Genomic DNA, 25520 nt, shown 5'->3' on the forward strand with positions numbered 1-25520 from the left:
CTCTTAAATTTAATCAAATCACAAAATCAGGTCCGGGCAGAGTTTGCATTTTACTTTGCATTTATTCTCAGTATATTTGACATAGAAATACTCAGTGCCCAACATTAACACACATACTGTGGGAGTTTTGAGTTGTTTCAGAAAGATCCCTTCATTAGCACTCTAGCCTTGATTCAGAAGGTTATGGGTTCAAGTCCCACTCCAGGACTTGAACACAAAAATCAAAGCTGACACTCCAGTGCAGTACTGAGGGAATGCTGCACTGTCAGAGGTGCCATCTTCTGGATGAGATGTTAACTTGAAACCTCATCTGTCCTCTCAGGTGGATGCAAAAGATCCCATGGCACTATTTCGAACAAGGGCAGGGGAGTTATCCCCAGTGCTCTGGCCAATATTTATCCCTCAATCAACATCACAAAAAACAAATTATCTGGTGACGGGCAAAAGAAGCAACGGCAACACGAGAAATAACTTTTTGTAATGCAGTGCATGGTTAGGATCTGGAATGCTGTGGTGGAGGCAGAGTCAATTGAGGCCTTCAAAAGAGAATTGGATAATTCTCTGAAGCAAAACATTTTGCTGGGTTATGGGGAAAAGGTGGAGGAGTGGGATTGGTTGAGCTGCTCTTCTAGAGAGCTGGCACAGACACAATGGGCCAAATGGTCTCCTTCTGTGCTGTAATCGATGATTCTATGATTATGACATTACTATTTGTAAAAGCCTGCTGCAAGCAAAATTGGCTGCTGCATTTCCTACATTACAACAGTGATTACACTTCAAAAGTACTTCATTGGCTGTAAAACGCTTTGAGATGTACAATGGTCATGAAAGGCGCTATACAAATGCAAGTGGTGGAATCATAGCTCCTCCTACCCCTGGGAAAGATGGGTATGCGAGGCAAAACCTAGAAGCTGCTTGAGGGAAGCAGGGAGAGAGAATTAAATATGTACAACCATGTTTGAAATTTTGCCTGGAAGAAGTTTAATACTTGTATGTAGTGGTTCGATGCAATTTCACAGTGGGGAATGCCTCAAGTCTTTTTTTAGATCAACAGTGATCACTGAAAGCTAACATGCAGGTGCAGCAAGCAATTAGGAAGGCTAATGGTATGTTAGCCTTTATCGCAAGAGGATGAGAGTACAGGAGCAGTGAAGTCTTGCTTCAATTGTACAGAACTTTGGTTAGATCACACCTGGAGTACTGTGTGCAGTTTTGGTCCCCTTACCTTAGGGAGGATATTATTGCCATAGAGGGAGTGCAACGAAGGTTCATCAGACTTGTTCCCGGGATGGTGGGACTGTCCTATGAAGAGAGAACGGGGAAACTGGGCCTGTATTCTCTAGAATTTCAAAGAATGAGAGGTGATCTCATTGAAATCGACGAAATACTTAAAGGGATAGACAGGGTAGATGCAGCTAAGATGTTTCCCCGGGTTGGTGAGTCTAGAACCAGGGGACACAATTTCAAAATAAGGGGGAAGCCACTTAGGACGGAGATGAGAAATTTCTTTACTCAGAGGGCTGTGAATCTTTGGAATGCTCTACCCCAGATGGCTGTGGAAGCTCAGTTATTGAGTTTGCTTAAAGCAGAGATTGACAGATTTCTAAATACAAATGGCATAAGGGGATATGAGGATAGTGTAGGAAAAAGGCATTAAACAGAATGATCAGCTATGATCGTATTGAATGGCGGGGCAGGCTCAATGGCCTACTCCTGCTCCTATGTTCCTATGGTAGAGAAGTTAGAGATATCTTTGCAGCAATGTTTTCAGTTATCATTTGAGGCATTTTAAAGGCAGAGAGAAGTAGTAAGAAGTAGGATTTTAAGGAGGGAGTTCCAGAAAGTAAGACCAAGATGAATGAAGGCTCTGGCATCAATGGTGGATGGGGAGCAGGGCGGGAAACAAATGAAGTTAAGGTTAGAGAGTCAAAGGTTACAAGCTGGTAAGTAGGCCTTGATGAATTTGCAGAATTAGGATGAGATAAGGCCATGGAGTGATTTGTAAATTAAGACAAGGATTTTGAAAACACTGACTGAGAATCACTGAAGGAGATGAGGACAGGAGGCCGGTGATGAGGAAAGACAGCAGGATGCATGCGGTTAAGTTCAGGATGACTTGGGACTTTGGTAGGTGGTCAGAGGTTAGCAAAGACACCAGGGAAAAATCAAATCTGCATGCACAAAAGCATAAAAAAAACTTTCAGCAGCAATGAGAGTGAAGCAATTACAGATGTTGCAGAGGTAAAAATGAGGTGCATTAGTCATCAATTGTCTTTGAAAACCAGCTCAGAGTTGAACAGGACACCAAGGTTGCCTACCAGATTATAAATCCAAGAAATCAACTCAGGACAGGGAACGGAGACAATGGCAAGCAAGCGAGTTTTCGGCATGAGCCAAGTAAGAGGGCTTCAATTTTCCAAGTGTCCAACTGGAGAAGTTTCTGGCCTATCCATAATTTAATGTTAGGTAAGTAGTTTGACAAACTACAGATGACTGCAGAGTTAAGGGTGGTGCTAAAGGAATAAAGCTAGTGTCAGCAAACATGTGGAAACTGACTGCAAGTCATCAAGGAGCAAGGTGTAACCGAGAAAAAGGGAATGTCAATGATGGAATTTTGGAATCCTCCTGAGGAGTGAATTGCGAAGTGATACATTTTGGTAGAAAGAATAAGAAACGGCAGGGCAAGGGACCAGGGGGTATATGTGCACATACAGTTGAAGGTAGCAGGGCAGGTAGAGAGAGATTAATAAGGTATAGGGAATCTTGGGTTTTATAAATAGAGGTATCGAGTACAAAAGCAAGAAAGTTATGAAGAACTTTTATAAAAATAATGGCTCGGCCTCAATTGGGGCACTGAGTCCAATTCTGAACACCACACTTTAATAAGGATGTGGAAGGCATTGGAGAGGAAAAGATTTAAGAGAATGGTTCTGGGGATGCGACTTCATTTATATGGATAGATTGTCAAAGCTGGGGCTGTTCTCCTTACAAAAGAAAAGGTTGAAAGATTTGATACAGGTGTTCAAAATCATGAGGGGTCTGAACAAATTGGGAGAGACAGTTCCCATTGGCCGAAGGGTCAAGAACCAGAGGATACCAATATAAGGTGATTGGCAAAAACTTATTTTTATGCAGCGAGTAGTCAGGATCTGGAATGCACTGCCTGCGAGGGTGGTGGAGGCAGATTCAACTGTGGCTTTCAAAAGGGAATTGGATAATTATCCGAAGAGAAAAGATTTGCTACAGGGAAATGGTGAGAGTGGGACTAGCCAAATGGCCGCCTTCTGTGCTGTAATCATTCTATGATTCTAGGTGGTCATGCGGGGGTGGGACAAGTCATCACTGGATATGTATTTATGGCACTTGGAACAGATAGGAGTGGAACCTAATTCTAATGTATATTCGACATCTAAAATTGCACTCCATCTAAAAGTGGCCAAAATCCAATCAACTACTGATTGCAACTAAAGATCATCCTTATTAAGCACTTTAATCCAGCACCACCATAAATGAGACTCAATTCAAAAGAGGTATTCACCAGGTCATTAGAATTTAGGTTGGTCTAAATTATAACGTACTCCAGCTCTACAACCCTCGGAAAACTTCATTCCTTCGACCCTGGCCTCTTATGCATCCCACAGCACTGGCAGCTGTGCCTTCAGCTTTCTAAGCCCCAAGATCTAAAATTTCATCCTTAAGCCTCTCTGCATCTCTGCATCTCTCTCCTCCTTTAAACCTAACTTGACTAAGCATTTAGTCACCCCATTTAATATCTTCTTCCTTAGCTTGGTATCAACTTTTGTCTGTGAACCGCCTAGGGGTATTTTTGTACATTAAAGACACCGCAAATTATTGATGCTATTCGTCTTGCTATTTTGCCTCCCAGCGCTGGTCAGATGCAGTACCTTTCTCTCTACTCTTCCCAACCTCCTCTAGCATTCACCACCTCTCCTCACTGTCCGATCTAATAGCCACGTAAAGTTCAAATAAAAAGTTGTCCGCATGATATACTTAAGATTGCATCTGTGAAGGTAGTTAGCATTAAGACATAGTAGCCCCACTCAATGTATTCAGTGTATGTATTCAAATGGTACAGCCAGATCACAGCATTCCAATTCTTTCTTCTTTTTTTCTTTTTGGCCTCCTTATCTCGAGAGACAATGGATAAGTGCCTGGAGGTGGTCAGTGGTTTGTGAAGCAGCGCCTGGAGTGGCTATAAAGGCCAATTCTAGAGTGACAGGCTCTTCCACAGGTGCTGCAGAGAAATTTGTTTGTCGGGGCTGTTACACAGTTGGCTCTCCCCTTGCGCCTCTGGCTTTTTTCCTGCCAACTACTAAGTCTCTTCGACTCGCCACACTTTAGCCCCGCCTTTATGGCTGCCCGCCAGCTCTGGCGGACGCTGGCAACTGACTCCCACGACTTGTGATCAATGTCACAGGATTTCATGTCGCGTTTGCAGACGTCTTTAAAGCGGAGACATGGACGGCCGGTGAGTCTGATACCAGTGGCGAGCTCGCTGTACAATGTGTCTTTGGGGATCCTGCCATCTTCCATGCGGCTCACATGGCCAAGCCATCTCAAGCGCCGCCGACTCAGTAGTGTGTATAAGCTGGGGATGTTGGCTGCCTCGAGGACTTGTGTGTTAGAGATACAGGCCTGCCACCTGATGCCAAGTATTCTTTGGAGGCAGCGAAGATGGAATGAATTGAGACGTCGCTCTTGGCTGACATACGTTGTCCAGGCCTCGCTGCCATAGAGCAAGGTACTGAGGACACACGCCTGATACACTCGGACCTTTGTGTTCCATGTCAATAGTATACACAATAAGGATGATCAATGCTTCAATATACTTTCCACTAACCTCAGGAAAGTATAGAGTATGAACTGGGTGGGTAATCTTCGATTTGGTTTCAAGTAGGGCCCGCTCTCTTCTTTGGATACTTTGCTGCAGTGCTTCCCACTCCTATTTGAAAAGAAAGAATGCATTAAAATCATAGTTTTCACCAACATAGATAATATGTAGAATTTTATGCATAATTTGGATCATTCCAAATTGGTCTTTCATTTAAATGAGCGTACAAACTTCACACTTCTCCTCCCCTGGGTTATTTTTTCCCCTTCTAAGCCTATGCAACAGCTGCAAACAAGACGATGACCTAGCCTCTCAACGTCACAAATATAGGTCAGTGAAGACACCTGAAATGGAGATGTGCCTGGCATCCACTCAGTCAAAAACAAAATAGCTAAAATGAAAAATTCAGAGAATCGGAAGAACTAAAAATTTCATTCCAGTGTTCAGATGCAGCTAGTTGGTGCTCCTTTGCACTATGCTACCATGTTGGCTTGATAGAAGAAAATTTAGAGGGAGAAGAGGGAAGACATTGAAGGTACTTTAATACACAAAGGCAAGTCCTTTGATGATCTATTCATAAAAACTTAAAAAATTAACAATTCACTCAAATGAAATAAAGAAAACATACTACTATAAATATTTGCTATTCATTTCAATTTTGATCACTGCCATTAGCCTTTTTTTCCAGAGGCAAAGATGTAGTTATACACAGGAAATCTTCACCACTAAGTTGGGTGTGAGGTTCTGTTTATAACCATTTCCTGCAGATCTTTTCCAGGGTCAAAGTTTATGTTACTCATATGAGCAAAACAAACAACTTGCATTTATATAGTGTCGCTGACGTAGAATAATGACAAAAGTGCCTCAGAGAGGCACATGGAAAAATAAATGCTGAGACAAACATTGGAAGGGACCAAAAGCCTGGTCTGGAGAGGAAGCTGGAGAGGCAAGAAAGTTTAGGGAGTGTGACATCAATGTGGCTGAAGGCATTGCTGCTCATGGTAGGCAGGAGGGGATAGAATTCACAACAGACAGGAGTCAGAGGAATGAAGAGATTGAGAGATGGGGCTGTAGGACAGGAGGAGATTAGGTATAGGGAGGAGAACCCAAGGAAAACAGAAATTTGAGGTGTTGAGGGACAGGGAGCCAATGCTAGTTAGCAAGAATGGCTGTGACCGACTAGTGGGACTTGATGCAGGATATATGGGAAGCAGAATTTGGACATCAAATATTAAAAGATCAATATATTCAAGTGAATTTTGGGTTTTTGTGCCAAATTTCTCCTCTCATGGAGGGATCAACTCCTCACTGGGATACAGCTCTGGTTCTAGTCACATTCTACCACCTCGCTCAAGTGACTCTCTTCAGTTATGAATCTGGACAGCAGGATTTTCAAACACAGGTAATACTACAGTTGACCCTCATCCACAACATAGGCACTGACCAGCAGGTGCTAATTCCCCTTTTTCAACCAGGGGCACCAAGACCAACTATACCCTACTACTTTCCTACTAGATCCAACAATCAAACCAGAGATGATTTGCATCTCCACAGCTTTACCAACTGAGCCTTTAGGAAACAAGAGCACTCTTCTGACCAAGGCTTAATAAAAGTTTTGAACCAGAACACAACCATTAGGCCCAGCAAGCAGATCCTGTTCGAGGCCTATCCCACATACTTGCCTCCTCACTATAACCTCCCAATCTTGCTCCAAAAACATGTCCTGTTGCCTCCAGGAAGCATCCATACCATTCATTTCAATGGCCATCCCAAATAACTTATCCCACAAATCAATTATCTTTTTAATGCAAAAAAAATGCACCGACTTCCTTTCTCCCTTCCAATTTAAAGAATTTAAAATACTTTTCCTGTTGCTGCAGTTATAGGGTAAATACAGATCTAATTTCACTGTCAGGACTAAGATTGGAAAAAAAGTAAAGGAAGATTCCCTGGCAGTGATAATTTCAGCTTGCCTAGGGATCCTATTTACAGACTAGGTTTAGCATAATGAGAAGCTGATTTAGGGAATGTGAATGCATCTTATAAGCTACTTCAGTGGTAGAAGACCTTTTAATTATACAATTAGAATTTCAGATATATTTTGAAGGGGGGAGGGGTTGAATTGCCTTTAGAAAATTAAAGTTATGCTGCATTATTAATTTTCCCTGGAGTTCAAATAAATGTTTTTTTCTCCAAACAATGACTCTAGCTGAACCATCAGTCCAAATGAATAAATTAATACCTTACTTCAGCATTTCCGAATGACCACTGAAGTAGTACTGACAGTGAGACCAGAGCTGCCGATTATCTCCTGCAAAACTTCTGAAGTTACAATTTTTCTCTTTTGAAGTGAATGTGGCAAAAAAATTAAAAAAGGATTTTAATACAGATGGCAATGACAAATGTCTTGAAAATGGCTTAGAACTCAGAACCAACACAAATTCAGAACAGATTGTAGACACAATCTCTGTAAACCCATATCAAACAATGGTCAAATTACAGGCCTGTTTATACTTGCAAATCGTATGGCTTTTAGTAATCTACATTTTTACAGTTGCTAACTTGAATTACTAAAGATAGGGTAGGTGAATTTGTTTTTACACAAGCTTTCTTTAATGATTACTTATAGTAAAAATAACACAAATCTAAAAAAAAAAGCACAATATACACAAATCTCCCAAAGCCAATTAACACAACAAAATCAGCATCATTTTATGAGTGTCCCAAAGGGGTACAGAAACAAACAAAAAGTACAAGAAGAATTTGCACTTGCATCAAATCAACTACATCTAATTTGTTGCTTTTAGTGATTCCAGAACATTAAATTAAAAGCTACGCTGCAAAGTATCTAGAAAGCTCCCCATCTACTTCTTCCCACAACACAAATTATTCCCTAACCAATTAAACAGGAAACTTAATAACTGAGACTTTACCAGTTCTTAATATCCACCAGGAGCTGAACAAGAGCTACAACTGACTCGCCCATTTTACAGAGGAAATTATTTATTTGTATCCACCTCATTGAATCCTTTTATCATTTTAAAGAGCTCAATTGGATCATCCACAAAAAGCAGGACATATAGAATTCAGCCAATTACCACCCCAATCAACACTCAATCAGCAAAGTGATGGAAGATGTCATCAACAGTGTTATCAAGCAGAACTTACTCAACAATAACCTGCTTACTGACAGTTTGGGTTCTGCTAGGACCACTCAGCTCCAGACCTCATTATAGCCTAGATCAAATATGGACAAACGAGCTGAATTCCAGAAGTGAGGTGAGAGTGATTGCCCTTGACATCAAGGATTTGATAGTGTGGCATCAAGGATCCCTAGCCAAATTGAAGTACTTAGCACAAAGGAAAATAGTTGTGGCTGTTGGCAGCCAATCACCTCAGCCCAGGACATTGCTGCAGGAGTCCCTCAGAGCAGTGTTCTAGGCCCAACCATCTTCAGCTTCCCCATCCACCCCCCATAAGTGGGGATGTTTGCTGATGAATACAAAGTGTTTTGTTCCATTTACAACTTCAAATAACGAAGCTTTCCACATCTGCATGCTGCAAGACCTGGACAATATTCTGGCCTGGGCTGATAAGTCACCAATAACATTCACGCCACACAAGAGGTAGGCAATGACCACCTCCAACAAGAGAGAGTCTAATCACCTCCCCATGACATTCAAAAGCATTGCCATCATTAAATCCCCCACCAACATCCTGGGGGTCACTACTGACCAGAAACTTAACCAGATCAACTACATTAGTACTGTGGCTTCAAGAGCAGGTGACAGCCTGGGTGTTCTGCAGCGAATAACCCATCTCCTAACGCCCCAAAGTCTGCCCACCATCTATAAAGCACAAGTTAGGAGTGTGATTGAATACGCTCTAATTGCCTGGATGAATGCAGCTCCAACATCACTCAAGAAGCAAGACACCATCCAGGAGAAAAAAGCCCGCTTGATTAGCACCCCATCCACCACCGGCGCACTGTGGCTGCAGTGCGTACCATCTACAGGATGCACTGCAGCAAATCACCAAGGCTTCTTTGACAGCACTTCCCAAACCCACAATTTCTAACACCTAGCAGAACAAGGGCAGCAGGTGCATGTGAACACCACTAACTGAAAGTTCCCTCCAAGTCACACACCATCCTGACCTTGAAATATATTGCCCTTCCTTCATCTTTGCTGGGTTAAAATCATGGAACTCCCTACTAACAGCACTGTGGATGTACCTACACCACGTGGACTGGAGTAGTTCAAGGCAACAGTGCACCACTACCTTCTGAAGGGTAATTAGGGACAGGCAATAAACACTGGCCTTGCCAGTGATGCCCACATCTCCTGAACAAATAAAACCCCTAAACTTTCTAAACTCAAAGCAACACAAAAAAGTTATTTTTAAAAAAGCCTGCCTTCCTAATTTAACCCTTTTAGCATCTTCTTTCGCTCAGTGTCTGTTTATTTCTGATTACACTTCAGTGAAGCACCTTGGGACATTTTTCTATTTTAAAAAGGTATATAAATGGAAGTTAGTAAAAGCAAAATACTGCAGATGCTGGAAATCTAAAATAAAAACAAGAAATGCTGGAAATACTCAGCAGGTCTGGCAGCATCTGTGGAGAGAGAAGCAGAGTTAACGTTTCAGGTCAGGTTCTGATGAAAGGTCACTGACCTGAAACGTTAACTCTGCTTCTCTCTCCACAGATGCTGCCAGACCTGCTGAGTATTTCCAGCATATATTATAAATGGAAGTTGTTGCTTTAAGTAAATCGAAGCATAAACTTGCATGCTGCCATTTACATGCCATCAATCACTGGTGTATGAAAGCACTGGATCAAAAAACTTAAGTACAGCTGCATGTGTGCCAGTGCAAAACATTGTATAATAAAATAAAGAAACTGTAATTGATTTGTTTAGATCTCGGATGAAATGGGCATTTATTGGTCCAACAGCAGGATTATGGTACTTTGGTTTTACTGTTGTCCGAAGTGACTCACTGCTTCATCGTCCTTCTCTTCATGCTCTGTTTCTTTGCCACTATCATCGTCCTTCTCACTTTGGGAATCTTTGTTAGTTGTCTCTTCCTCAGAATCACTCCCTTTATCCGATAATTCATCTTCATCGTCATCTCGGTTTACTGGATCCTAGAATGAAGAAATTTAAAAATATTGATCTGAATCAAAATAACTGCATATTTGTGAATTTTCTTTCTATTCTTGACTATGACTATAGATCTGGAAACTGTAAAATAAAGACACTAAAAATGTAAGCGACATAAAAGCTGAAGGAGAAAGTTTTAAAATCTACAATGCTTCAGTAGGGATGGCAATGAATTTACCAGATGTCTGCACTGTCCCAGACCAGGAAAAACAAACATCCAGGTGTTTCACCCTACTCCTTTCACCTGCATGCATAACAATGTACCTGCGACATTAATGTGATTCGATCTTCAATATTAAATAATGCTGTCCATCTTTCTTTTTGGCTATATAATTTTTTTTATATGATAAAAATTCCAAATAAAGTGTTAAAATCCACAATTACGTAGATCTAGTTAATATCCTTTCAAGTCCGGTGAAGCATCTGGCATATTATCAACACCACAGATGAGAAATTAGCTCTCATTTAATCCTTAGAAAACAGTGCCTGCTATTTGTCAGAATAAACATAAAGAGTGTTCACATTTACTTCAAGAATCCTTCGAAGAATGCAGGATTTTGAAGAGATCCTTCAGCCCACTCAGCTTGCCCAACTATGTTCTTTTACAGAGCCCAACATAATTTTATTGTATTTTTTTTTAACCTTCCAACTCTTACCCTTTCAGTCCTTGCTAATCTTTGTTTAGTACTTTCTAAAGATCCAGGTGATAAATCTCATATCTGGTCAGCCCACACCCACATGTAGGACAAGTAGAAAAATCAGGTCCATTCTGTTTAATTCCAGAAAGCTTGTTGTAGAAGGATAATGCTGGAGCCTATCTTTACTCAGTTTCATATTTATTGTATGGAGTAGAGGATTACAAATATGTAGCTCCTCACTCAAACCCTCCAGTAGTCTCCTTATAAATGCTCTAGAACCTAGTTAATACCCTCCAACTGCATATAATTAAATTGATAAATTAGAAGAGTCCCTTCTTTCTTTTATAATAAATATTACATTAATATGCTCAATGAACATTTCAAAATAAATTCTATATTAGGTACAAAGTATTAAATTGTGAGATGCCCCTCCTCTTGGGCCCCTAGCAATTTCTTTGTACTAACATTTTTTTTGTGAAACAATCGGATAGCTGATGACTTGCATCTACCCATTTAAGTTTTGAGACTTCCTTTCTCTCCAGCATTTGTTTCAAATACAGCAAGGTCAATACGTAATCTTTTCTCACTCGTACATTTTGTAGTGTACATTGTCCCACAAAGAATGATTATCCACATAACATTCAATGGGTATCTTATCTTCAGTATCCCTTGCTCAGAATTTCACCTAAAATATTTGACAAATAGAACTTCATATCCACTGCCTCCACAAGACTCACTGTTTCTGCAGCTAAAGTGCTTTTAACGACCCTTTTTATTTTCTTAGCCTCCCAAGCTAAAGGACAACATTTCCCATTTTCACCCATCAGAAATATTATGAAACCTGCTGCACTCGAAAACCCATCAGGAAGATTAGCATGTGATGCATCACTGAAAATGACTAGTTTCATGTTCTTTGGGTCACCTAAGGATGGGAACTTCAGTACAGCTTTCTCCAGATTTAATTTTTTTTTAATGTTTTACTTGCCTTTAAACGGTCTCAACTTTCAGGTGTTTCATCATCGCACTTAGCTCCAGCACATCAAAACTAGCATCAGGTTAAGTCTGAGTGCAGTTTAATTGACCAATCAAGCTTGGCAACTGCTCAGTCTCTGCTTCAGATATATCTTTCTGCCTAGCACAATTAACCGGAATGGGAGCAACACTCCCTAAATAAGATTGCTGATTTAAAGTTATTCCAGACTCAGTCTGCTTAATATCTAAACCAATATATTTAAAGGCCCCACAAGCCTGACTCCCAATCTTAAATTCTGCCCTAAACTTAACATATTTTCAAAATCCACAGTACCACCTCATAAGAAATTACCAACGTGCATCATGAAGATGCCTGTAAGTTTCCCTTTATATCAATAAAACATGGCAGGATCTGCTTTTAGTTGAACACAACCAAACAGGTCACACTGAGAAATACCACACCCTGGAAGCATTATTAAGGCCACAGACACATTTGTTCAGTTTCCATAGTTTTCTTTCTGCATCTGCTGCTTCTTTAGGTGGTTTCAGAAATACTTCTTCCTGAAAAGTATCACCTTGCAGAAATGCCACTTTTATGTCAATGGATCTACACTTGCACAAATATGTGGCCAAAACAGCTAAAAAGATTTTCAAGATTACTTTTCCAGCTGTGGGAGAGTCCACTCTAATGTCAGTATCACCCAGTCGCTCTTCAAAACCCCTCGCAACTAGCCTCGCTTTACTTATAAGTCCCATCAGGAAGAAATCTTTCAGCAAAAATCCATCTGTGACAAGGCTGGCTGTCCCTTATCTTGTTTCTTTTGGGCCTCCTTATCTCGAGAGACAATGGATACGCGCCTGGAGGTGGTCAGTGGTTTGTGAAGCAGCGCCTGGAGTGGCTATAAAGGCCAATTCTGGAGTGACAGGCTCTTCCACAGGTGCTGCAGAGAAATTTGTTTGTTGGGGCTGTTGCACAGTTGGCTCTCCCCTTGCGCCTCTGTCTTTTTTCCTGCCAACTACTAAGTCTCTTCGACTCGCCACAATTTAGCCCTGTCTTTATGGCTGCCCGCCAGCTCTGGCGAATGCTGGCAACTGACTCCCACGACTTGTGATCAATGTCACACGATTTCATGTCGCGTTTGCAGACGTCTTTATAACGGAGACATGGACGGCCGGTGGGTCTGATACCAGTGGCGAGCTCGCTGTACAATGTGTCTTTGGGGATCCTGCCATCTTCCATGCGGCTCACATGGCCAAGCCATCTCAAGCGCCGCTGACTCAGTAGTGTGTATAAGCTGGGGGTGTTGGCCGCTTCAAGGACTTCTGTGTTGGAGATATAGTCCTGCCACCTGATGCCAAGTATTCTCCGAAGGCAGCGAAGATGGAATGAATTGAGACGTCGCTCTTGGCTGGCATACGTTGTCCAGGCCTCGCTGCCATAGAGCAAGGTACTGAGGACACAGGCCTGATACACTCGGACTTTTGTGTTCCGTGTCAGTGCGCCATTTTCCCACACTCTCTTGGCCAGTCTGGACATAGCAGTGGAAGCCTTACCCATGCGCTTGTTGATTTCTGCATCTAGAGACAGGTTACTGGTGATAGTTGAGCCTAGGTAGGTGAACTCTTGAACCACTTCCAGAGCGTGGTCGCCAATATTGATGGATGGAGCATTTCTGACATCCTGCCCCATGATGTTCGTTTTCTTGAGGCTGATGGTTAGGCCAAATTCATTGCAGGCAGACGCAAACCTGTCGATGAGACTCTGCAGGCATTCTTCAGTGTGAGATGTTAAAGCAGCATCGTCAGCAAAGAGGAGTTCTCTGATGAGGACTTTCCGTACTTTGGACTTCGCTCTTAGACGGGCAAGGTTGAACAACCTGCCCCCTGATCTTGTGTGGAGGAAAATTCCTTCTTCAGAGGATTTGAACGCATGTGAAAGCAGCTGGGAGAAGAAAATCCCAAAAAGTGTGGGTGCGAGAACACAGCCCTGTTTCACACCACTCAGGATAGGAAAGGGCTCTGATGAGGAGCCACCATGTTGAATTGTGCCTTTCATATTGTCATGGAATGAGGTGATGATACTTAGTAGCTTTGGTGGACATCCGATCTTTTCTAGTAGTCTGAAGAGACCACGTCTGCTGACGAGGTCAAAGGCTTTGGTGAGATCAATGAAAGCAATGTAGAGGGGCATCTGTTGTTCACGGCATTTCTCCTGTATCTGACGAAGGGAGAACAGCATGTCAATAGTCGATCTCTCTGCACGAAAGCCACACTGTGCCTCAGGGTAGACGCGCTCGGCCAGCTTCTGGAGCCTGTTCAGAGCGACTCGAGCAAAGACTTTCCCCACTATGCTGAGCAGGGAGATTCCACGGTAGTTGTTGCAGTCACCGCGGTCACCTTTGTTTTTATAGAGGGTGATGATGTTGGCATCGCGCATGTCCTGGGGTACTGCTCCCTCGTCCCAGCACAGGCATAGCAGTTCATGTAGTGCTGAGAGTATAGCAGGCTTGGCACTCTTGATTATTTCAGGGGTAATGCTGTCCTTCCCAGGGGCTTTTCCGCTGGCTAGGGAATCAATGGCATCACTGAGTTCCGATTTGGTTGGCTGTATGTCCAGCTCATCCATGACTGGTAGAGGCTGGGCTGCATTGAGGGCAGTCTCAGTGACAGCATTCTCCCTGGAGTACAGTTCGAGGTAGTGCTCAACCCAGCGGTCCATCTGTTTGCGTTGGTCAGTGATTATGTCCCCTGATTTAGACTTGAGGGGGGGGCGATCTTCTTGATGGTTGGCCCAAGAGCTCTCTTCATGCCATCATACATTCCTCTGATGTTTCCGGTGTCTGAGGCCAGCTGAATATGACTGCATAGGTGTTGCCAGTAGTCGTTTGCGCAACGCCTAGCTGTTCTTTGTGCAGTACTTCTGGCTGCTTTAAGTGCTGCGGATGTTAAATCGCTGGGGGCTTTCTTGTAGTTCAAAAGTGCAATGCGCTTAGCGGCTATGACAGGTTCCAGCTCTTCATTATGAGATTGAAACCAGTCTGCATTTCTCTTCGCACTTTTGCCGTAGGTGGTCAAAGCTGACTCACAGATGGCGTCTCTGATGTGGGCCCACTTGGTCTCAGCATCCCCTGTGGGAGTGTTTTGAAGGGCTGTTACAAGTGAATTTAGAAATTTTTGTAACAGCTGTGGGTGAGAAATTCTGCTCGTGTTGATGCGCGGGTGGCCCTTCTGCTTGGAATGATGCAACTTCTTTGGTCTGAGTCTAACCTTGCTGCACACCAGGGAGTGGTCGGTGTCGCAGTCCGCACTGTGGAAGCTGCGTGTGATTTGAACACTGTTTAAGGCGGCTCGCCTTGTGACAATGAGGTCTAGCTGGTGCCAACGACGTGATCTTGGGTGCCTCCATGAAACCTGGTGACAGGGTTTAGTGTGAAAGAACGAGTTGGTGATGCAGAGGTTATGATAGGTACACAACTCAAGCAGTCTCTGCCCGTTCTCATTCATCCTTCCAACGCCATAGCGCCCAAGGCAGGAGGGCCATGAGTCATGGTCGGCCCCAACCCTGGCATTAAAGTCCCCCAGCAGGAATAGGTGTTCGGTGTTGGGGATGCTGCTAATGATGTTATGGAGTTGTTCATAGAACTGGTCTTTAGCTTCATGTGCGGAGCAGAGTGTTGGAGCATAGATGCTGAGTAGGTGTACTGGACCAGAGGTGGTGAGCAGTCGGATGGACAGTATGCGTTCCGAGCCATTTGAGGGAGGCTCTATCATGCTGAGCAAGGAGTTTCTGATGGCGAAGCCCACTCCATGCTGTCTTGGTTCTTCAGGATCCCTGCCCTGCCAGAAGAAGGTGTAGTCTTGCTCTGCTAGAGAGCCACTCGCGGGGAGGCGAGTCTCCTGAAGTGCTGCAATGTCCACATTGAATCTACTGAGCTCGTTGTTAATGATGGCGGTCTTCCGAGAATCGTTGATTTGTGTAAGGTCTTCCGACAGGCCAGGACACATAGTTCTGACGTTCCAGCTTGCAAAGCGAAGGGCTGGTACCTTCTTTCCTTTTTTCATGTTGTTTGGTGCGGTGTATCAGTCCACCTTTCGGGCAATGACCCTGAGCTCCAAGCACCCATTGAAGCAGGCAGACTGTGGCGGGACAGAACCTTATTGACCGGGGGCTGCCCGGTTTGAGGCGGGCGGTAGCTGTCCAGTGAGGTGCAATGACCTCTCCCACCGACAAAGGCAACCCGTGGCACCCAGTTTCTACGCCAATTTATCTGGACTTATAACCCGTAACTGCTGCCTTCCGTGTTGTTTTAGTCGCTGTGAGGCAACTATGGAGTGACCTCTCCATGGCGCATGCCTGGGCAAATTTATGGAGGTTGAGAGTTGCCCAGTCGTCAAAACCCCCCTCTCGGCCTTTCTGGTGGGGTCCAAAGGAGTGCAGGACACGACGTTTGGCACCAGTATGGCTGCAGGAACTGCCGGAAACATGCCAAAGGTGACACATGACCGCCTACGGGGTTCCGCTCCGGATTTTCTGTTAGGGTTTACTCCCTTAGCCTTGGTCTCTCCCGAGACGCCCACAAGGCAGTGGGGTTGTTGGGGCCCCTACACAGGTGTAGGATGGTGCCGCTGGGAGGAGGGGATGCAAGGGGGAGGGGTAGAGGGAGGGGGTGGGGGGTGCAGGGGAAGGGGGTGCGGGGTGAAGATGGTGTGAGGGGGGGGCGGGCTGGGACGGGGAAGGGGACGGGGGTGGGGGGGGTGGAAGGGGGGTAAAGGGGGGGGAGGGGGGGTGGAATCTGGTGCAGGTAATAAGCCATTTCCTCAGTGCCCACCATCGACGTCCGGAAAGCTCATCCACGTCCTTCGGGAGGTGAAGCATCATTTGGCAGACTTAGAGGTGATTACATTTGCTAAGGGTTTTTTTTTTGCAGTGGTTTAAATAAAGGCATGCAGCATTGCCGACAGTGCGCTGCAGATGCTCTCCGAACCATCTCCCGCGGGCGCTTTGAAGTTGCGGCCGGGGGGGCCGTTCGTGGATGTTTTGGGTGTTCGGGGCACCTTTTCACAGGACTTCTCTCGGGTCCCGCAGCTCCTTCTTCACCTCAATGGACTTACCGCATGCCGTGGCTGCAGACACTCTGGACTGTGAAGACAGCAGGATCGGAGATTAAAGTATCGACAGCTGTGCTCGTCAGTTTCATCCGGATCAATTTCATTGAGAAAACAAAGAGCAGGTGTGGCTGGGGAGGACAGTGGGCCCAGGTAACATACACTGAACTAACTGTTAACTTTTAGATCGGGCTAAAATGAACTGATTTAAAGAGCCAGGGGAATTTAAACAGTTTAAGAGGGCAGATTGGGGGAGAAAACGTTAGGGATGGGAGCAGATGGCCATGGATAGAGTTGAACAGCAAGGGAGCTTCCTAGGGAGCTTCCAGCCCAGGAGCCATCTTGAAAGGTAAAAAAAAAATCTTGTACCTCAGAATAAACACCAAACTCTCTAATTCCTTATGTTTTGCTTCTCTTATTAGTTTACCCTCAAGTTTACTGGCAGCCACTAAAACGTTACAGTCATGAGGACGTCTGCTTCTATTCTGAGACTGCTCGTTAGCCTTCATTTCATTGTGGAATCTGTTCAAACTATGGCCTCTATTAGCAATGTGATGGCTTTCGGGATTACCACTATAAGATCTCCCTCACACACTATCGGAGGCTCTTTCTCCAGTACAGGATCGATTCCTGATGCAAGAGTCACCTCCAAACCCACTATCAGAACTTGCAATGTGCTTTCTTACTCTCCACTCAAGTTTAAATATTGGTTGAATGTTCAAGATGAAGCAGCAAGATCCATGGACCGGCAGAATGGGGTGCAAAAACTTGCCAGTAATTTTACTGCACTTCCCACAATTGTTGCATTTATTAGACCCTTCTGGAATATATGTTACCGGAGTACCTACTCGGGGTATTGTCCTTTGGATGCAATAGCTTTTTCTTGAGTGTCATGATCACCTAGAAGGTCAAGGGAAGCAGATACATAGGAACACAACTACCTGCAAGTTGCCTCCAAGCCACACACCATCCTGACATGGAACTATATCGCTGTTCCTTCACTGTCGCTGGGTCAAACTCCTGGAACTCCCCAACAGCACTGTGGGTATACCCACATCCCAAGGACTGCAGCGGTTCAAGAAGGCAGCTCACCACCACCTTCTCAAGGCCAATAGGGATCAGGCAATAAATGCTGGCCTAGCCAGCAATGCCCACATCCCACGAAGAAATAATTTTAAAAAGTATGGTTGAATTTAGTCCGGCCAATTCATTTTCCAAAAAAACTAATTAGCAATGTGATGCAACGTCACCGCCATATTTCAAAATTATTTTGCATGACTTTTGAAGATCACTATTGGAAATAATGGAAATCATTGCATAAGAGGCAGGGAAAATGTACATTTCAAAAGGATGGCAACAGGATGAGGACTGAAATCCAATTATAACTAAAGGAATATTTCACCTCAGAGGTAACAATGGATGAACCATTGTTTGCCTCTATTATATGCTTCAGTTGGAAACACCAGATAAAGTGCAATGCTGCCATCTAGAGGATTTTCAGCTAACTAATGTCTATCTTGTTTAGCTATTCCCTTTGGGGCTGGTGACAGCTATTTCCTGCACCCCTCCAACCCCCCATCCCCCATCACATCCCAGGTTAGATCATTTAAAAAAATGAACTGCGACATCACAAAGGTCATAGACAAGTTTTCAATGTATACAATCAAATTGTTTAGAATAGTCAACAAGTTTGTGGCATTTGATAGCTTGGGAGGATGTTTTGGTAATTTTTAGACTGACATGGACCACTGTTTATATGAAGGGGTAGCAAAACACAGCAACAGACCCAAGAGTAATTGTTGCTGTGGTATGTTCAGAATCAAGTGGCCCTCAACATGGTATCAAATCCAAACTTGCCTACTTACTTTCACAGCACTTTTGAAAACATCTAAAACTGTCATTTGTCATGCTTGAATGAGGTCACCTCACACATGGAATCTACACAGTACTCTACAGTACCCCAGGACTTTTGCCACTGCATATCGTCAGTTAAAAATATTCAGCAGTGTCCTTAGCAATGTTTCCTTCTAATTGCCCTTTGCTGTGCAGCCTGTTTCTCGCACTGTGCAACACATCTTAAAGGAACTTCTGCCTGCGCACAACTTTTTTCTCCCCTGCGTGGCATATTCCCGATGGCTGCGTGGCTGCGCACCCGCATAGCTTAGAGGGAACGCTGGTCCTGAGTGTTGTCACAAACTTACTATTCACTCTGAAGAATAATATTGCAATCTACCACAATACAGAAATATATGAAAAGTTAACATGCTTTAAAGCAATAAAATGAAAAAGATTATTTTTACAGTGGTTACAATGTGATAGAATAAGCGCACTGCAATAGCTGTAAAAGTGCCTAGTAAATACTATACATCAACCAGCTGAAATCCACAACCCAAGGTCAGGCAAAAAGAATTCACTGAAACCTACGCCAAAGCTGGAACAGTTTTGTGGGTTTCTGGTCACAAAAACCTGATGTGCCTTGGAACACATCACTGTCTGGCATGACTGTCATTTGTTTATACATTTTTTAATAAGCCAGCCCATAAGTCCATGGGTTCACAGCCAGTATATCTGATCTAAAGGAACAGAACTCAACTCAAGAATCAAAAGCTGCATAAACTAAAGCGGCTGCCCAAGAATTTTGTCTTCACAGCTCACATACAAAATTCAAATCCATGCTTCCAATAACTTGTGTACATTTCAAGTAGCTGATACGAACAGATCTCAGTATTGCGACTTCGGAATTATCTACCAATGACGTGACAGCAGTACCAGCAGCTCTTTCCAAACCTCCAGGCTCAAAATTCAAACAGGGTAAACCAGCAAATAAGATCAAATGAGATGGAGCTGCCTGGATTTTGAGGACAGCATTGGCAGGACTTAGGGACAGCAATTCCGACACTTTTGATCTGAAGGTATTAACCAATCTTTAGCAGGTTTTCTCAGAAGAGAACAGGTAATTAGCCCCAAGAAACTTTCTAGAGCTGGGTCTATTGTATTTCGTTTGCACTAAATTATATATATTCTATTCAATCATGCTGTCATGTTGTACCTACACCTTGATTCAGTGCTACAGACAAGTACATTTCTACATGTAATATTCAGTCTATTTATTAATGCACCTTTTCAGCTCTCCCATAACTATAAAAATCTATAAATTCTACAACTACTGCACCATTTATGTAGAATGCTAACAATTATTTTCTTATACAGAATACATCTGCATGCTTTGATTTCCTGCTTTTATTTCCAACTATTGATAATGTACGAGCAACTGAACACTGTTTTGTACAATGTGAGCAGGAAAGATTCCCCTATAACTGCAAGCTGCGCTCACGATCCTGCTGCTCAGAGACAAGTGAGCATGGCTCAAGTTCCAGGCTTGCTGGAAGTAGATTATTACAGTGATGAAAATAGACTCTGCTTTATGTTGGAACTCACTGTTATGTTGTACTTAGACCCTGATGCGAGGATACAGACAAGTACATTTCTACACATAAAAGTCTGCCTAAAAGCACAGCCAAAACTCAGGAGTTCTCCTGGGAGGAGTTTTCTGCTCTACTTGGGCTCACTCAAGCTTCAACCCCTTTACAAATTCTCAAACAGTTTAGATATCTTAAAGATGTGAAGTAACAGCTCAGTTTCATACATTGCCTGCCATAACTGAGCCATTGGCTTGACTGTGCTTCAGTTTCTGCTTTTGTTGCTCTACTGGCGATTGTTGTGGTGCTTGCGTTGCTCCCTTCTTTTTGGCTTGTTTCTTTTTCTTGGATTTAGCAGGTTTCTTGGCTCCTTTATTCTTCTGCCAGGCTTTCTTTTTACTTTTTGCAACACCAGCTCCTTGCTATAGAAAAGAAAGTGAAATGGTAATAAATCATCACAAGCATCAGTGTATTAGACACATTATAAATATTAACTAGCAAAGTTTGAGTGCAAGGCACTGCGTATTTTACAATTAAATAAAAAAGCATTTGAATATGAGAGTTAATCATATTACCATGGGCACAAATGTTAAACTTGATAGACTAAGGGAAATTCTTTACAAGAAAATAATTTTAATATGCCCCAAATTGCCGTGTTGTGTTATCAAAGGCCAATAGGATACAAATTTGTCCAGACATCACAAAGCAGAAGATATTAATCAATTGTTAAAACATCTCATGTTTGAAACAAATTTAACAGTAGAATCAAATCATGGGGATGACGAATGCAAGAGAAAGGGGAGAAAGACAAAGACCATTTTTCTTTATGTAATATTACTTTAATTTTCAAAAAGAAAAAGCCAGCAAATGACCCTGCCTATGTTTTATTAACATTTAGAAAAGGTCATTGTTAATGACTTACAGCTGTGACAGGGGAGGTAGATTAGAGGGCAAACAGGCAGTTTCTTTTCCCTTTCTAATTTTGTTTAAAAGCAAATGGAATTTTGACAGTTCTTCTTAATATACAGATAGGACTGGTAGGGTGGATGGATAATTGGTTAATGGAGAGGAGGCTTCCTCTCTCACCACCTGCTCTTGCGGGCAGCAAGTTGGGTGTTGGGGGGAGGAGGAGGAAAGAGTGTGAATAGGGTGATTAATGATGACTGGATGGAAGGCTTTGGAGAGGTGAAAAAGTGGAGCAAAAGATAGGGTAAAGGGATTAAGTGCATGATTCAGAGGGGAAACAGTAGTGATAATGGTGGCAGTGCATGATAGGAAGGGCACAGAGTATTCGAAATATAAAGCGGCAAGAGTCACAATGGGAATGAGTGGATGAAGCATGAATGATCGGAGGAGAAGTTGCAAAGGGAGCCACTGAAGATCCAATTTTCCTGTAACCCCACCCAAAATAGTCATAAGTTGCTCCTTTCCTGGCATGGCCACATACCACCCAAAAGGTAAGTAAAAGACAACGAGAAGAACAAAAAAAGTTAACAGAAAAGATACAGAACCCAACGGCAAAGAGACAAAAGTGAGAAAGACAGCAGAGACAAGAAAGACAGAGTCCATATTCTGACTTGCCATATGTAATCCCACAGGAGAAATTAATAAAAATCTTAGACACACATGCTCTCAGTATTTTAGAATTGCTATGCCCAGATTTATAATGGGACTTGCCTATGTAAACCTGTGGCGCTATAATTATACCTTTTTGTTAGTGGAGCATTATGGCGCGACTACTGATGGGTGGGTGTAATTACAGCGTTACAAGTTTAGACAGGCAGTTCCCATTGTAAACATGAACATAGGAATTGAATAAAAATATATGAAAATGGGGAGTTTATAAAATATGACTACAAGATAGCGACTGAATTATGTATGCACATCATGTCCCAATTAACACCCCACCCTCTAATCCTACTTCACCTGAGGACTTCAAGGTCTTGACCCCTCCACCCTTGGAAGCAAAGCCAAAGGACACAAGACTAGTAATATTTTTAGTTTACTACATATGTCGCAAACAACGTATTTGGGTAGCACTATTCTGTAACAAAAAACTACAGACTTATGAACATACGAATTAGGAGTAGGCCACTCGGCCCTTCGAGCCTGCTCCGCCGTTCAATAACTTCATGGCTGAACTGATTACACCACATTTCCACCTACCCCCGATAACCTATCAGCCCCATGCTTAGCAAGAATCTATCTACCTCTGCCTTAAACACATTCAGACTCATGACCCTCTGAGAAAAAAAATTCTCATCTGTCTTCAATGGGCAACCCCTTATTTTTAAACAGTGACCCCTGGTTCTGGATTCTCCCACAAGGGGAAACATCCTTTCCACAGCCACCCTGTCAAGACCCCTCAGAATCAAGTCAGCGGATACAAGCCTAGCCTGTCCAATCTTTCCTCGTAAGACAGCCCGCCCATTCCAGGTATTAGTCTAGCAAACCTTCTCTGCACTGCCTCCAACACATTTACATCCTTCCTTAATGAGACCAGTACTGTACACAGTACTCCAGATGTGGTCTCACCAATGCCCTGTATAGCTGAAGCATAACCTCCCTAGTTTTGTATTCAATTCCCCTTGCGATAAATGATAACATTCCACTAGCTTTCCTAATTACTTGCTGTACCTTTTGTGATTCATGCACTAGGACATCCAGATCCCTGTGCATCCTCTCACCATTTAAATAATATGCTTCTTTTTTATTCTTCCTGCCAAAGTGCACAATTTCACACTTTCCCACATTATACTCCATTTGCCAGGTCTTTGCCCACTCACTTAACCTATCTATATGCCTTTGTAGCCCTCTTATGTCCTCTTCACAAGTTACTTTCCTACCTATCTTTGTGTCATCAACAAATTTAGCAACCACACCTTTGGTCCCTTCATCTAAGTTAGTTATACAAATTGCAAAAAGTTCTGCCACTAAAGAGAGCTTCAGAAGTTCCAGATCCCTATACATATGCGAAATACATAAATTGAAACTTTATAGCAGAAAATAGGAGACTGGTGTTAGGCTTTCCAATAATGGCAAATATAATTGGAGCACAGGTAATGGAGTTTATACATATTTGCTCTCTATCTCTATCAGCAAGAATATACTTTACTTGAAAATGATAAACTTTAAAAAAGATTAAAGTTATCAAAAATATAAAGTAGCATAACAGATAATTGGTCCATGAATGTCTTGACATAGTTAATTACAGCATGACATTATATCTGAAACAATTGTTACATATTTGCGAGAAATGTCCGTGAAATAAAATGTCACGTAAGCCAAATGTTTCATAGTTGTTGTCCATTAATTTGAACTGTCAGCTGGACCACAAAAGAAATCCAATTGAGAAGTGTCCAAAGCTACAATATCAAACTAAATGCAATACCATTCGAAGGTTTTCTATTAATTTCAATAAAAATGCATCTTTAAAAAGTATGTGCAAAAATAAGATTTTTTTAAAATCTCAAGAGTGGTGAAACTCACTTTTTATTTGCTCAATAGTCAATATAATCCAGAGTGGATGGTCCATATACATAATTATTAAGTAAAGACATCCCACTGAGCAGAAGACACAATAGAGTTAGTAGAGGTCCAGAAAAGGCAGCAACATAAAATGGTCAATGTTGGTTAATACATTGGTTACAGTACTGTATGGAGACAACTCTGATCTGGCACTACCAGCGGGGAGTGGCATTTGGGCAATGATTTATGGAAAATGTGCTATTTAAAATAGTATACCAAGGACAAAAACTACGAGGCTACTGAGAAAGCATGGACAAATAGTGCACTTGGTGGCATACCATTATTCTAACCCATCAATCTGTGCCAGACTTGACTTGGGTCCCAGAGATGACAGTTTCCCCTCTGCAGGCTGTAACAGTTTTAAGTAGAATCGTGTCTGGCAGTCTCAACTCATTTCCTAGTTATTCCTGGCCCTGCTCGTATTCCTAAACAAATTGGCAATCTCACTCACAAACTGAAGTGAAAAACAGTAAATGTTCATATTTGTGCCAGTAAGGAGTGCACAGAACTGATCACTGTGCAGCTATCTTATGCATACACTAGAAATTTACAAATTTTGACTTGAAATGTCAGATGGGTGCATAATTTAGGAAAGACAGTCTGACAATTTTCCTGGGACTTTATGAACTGTATTGAAGTAAGGCTCATATTGGTTCTACCATGCCAATATCAGTGTGTTCCAAAAAAGAACACAACTTTCCTGGATTGCTCTGTGTTTCTGTACAAGTGACTTCGGGTTAAATGGACGAGGGTGTGGGCGGGGGAGAACTCCCAACACACAGATCAAATACAAATGCATGCAGCGTGCCTCAGCATGCATCTCATCGCAAAAAAATCTTCCTCTTCATTCTGGCTTAAATTATGTCAGTTGGCACAGAATCAGGAGAGCAGGTAAGCTGCATGAAACCTGCTGCAATAGAAGCCAGCAGTCAAGCTAAGAGTGGCCATGATATTTTAAGAAACTATTTATTTGAAATTGAAACACTGCTATTCACTTACTTCAAATGTTTCTCAATTAATTATCAAAGAATGAGTCAAATTGAAGGTTGGCCAGTTTATAATCCATTTAATAGGAAAGCAAACATCCAATGTGGGCAAGTCTGTGCAAGAAACATAACAGGGTGGTGGCCATGCAAGGATGTACATCATGGATAGCTTCAAAAGAATCAAAATTTACCACATAAAACTTAGGTAAGTTTGACCACAATAATTAAGGCAGAAAATTCAGAAGCAAATTGCTCCATTTAAAGATCTGTTTTAAATATATATTTAAGAGTATTTATCCTAAGTTTTACTTTTCTCTGTGGCCTAAACACAATCTGAGATTGAAAGGGAAGGTGGACAGGCTGCTCACAGCTCTCCAACAGTGCCACTCTATACTGCCAGCGCAGGGACAGCTCTTCACCCTGTAAGGGAGAGCAGAGACAAGCTGGGTATGTGACAACAAAAGAAATAAACTGTAGAAGTTGTTAACCATCCAAAACTAGACTGGACTGTTTGTGATGAGAAAGAGAGGAAGAGATTTTTTTTCTGTGTGTTTCAGGACTGTTCTGTCAATATATTACTACTCCAATTAGTACAGCAGTACTATGTGACTTGGTTCCAGGTAAAAAAGGAAAGCATGTAGAGAAAGGTAAAATGCAGTGAGCACAGTATAATTTAGCTCTGTGTAAGAATATAAAAAGAAAATTGTTGAAGACAAGGGTGCCTGACTGGGGAAAAAAAAGTAAAGGGATCTTTCCCTGATTAATTCTTTTTAAAAACAAGGATAATCAGAACCACTGATTAGCAACTGAGAAATAAAGGAGATGGAATTAGTGCAAACCAAGTATACGCCAGGAGT

The 25520-nt window shown here is 42.5% G+C and overlaps 1 protein-coding gene across 1 annotated transcript in view; it reads right to left on the reverse strand.

The window, feature by feature from the left end:
• sec63 (SEC63 homolog, protein translocation regulator) overlaps window positions 1-25520 on the reverse strand; it is a 100583-nt gene that overhangs the window by 5881 nt on the left and 69182 nt on the right. The window contains exons 16-18 of the mRNA XM_068027160.1: window positions 20377-20571; window positions 9852-9998; window positions 4862-4963 (exon numbers count right to left, since the gene is read on the reverse strand). Coding sequence (XP_067883261.1) covers window positions 4862-4963; window positions 9852-9998; window positions 20377-20571 — 444 coding nt within the window. The remainder of the gene's footprint in view (window positions 1-4861; window positions 4964-9851; window positions 9999-20376; window positions 20572-25520) is intronic.

The sequence above is a fragment of the Heterodontus francisci genome, chromosome 3 (assembly GCF_036365525.1).
Source record: "Heterodontus francisci isolate sHetFra1 chromosome 3, sHetFra1.hap1, whole genome shotgun sequence".
Taxonomy (NCBI): domain Eukaryota; kingdom Metazoa; phylum Chordata; class Chondrichthyes; order Heterodontiformes; family Heterodontidae; genus Heterodontus; species Heterodontus francisci.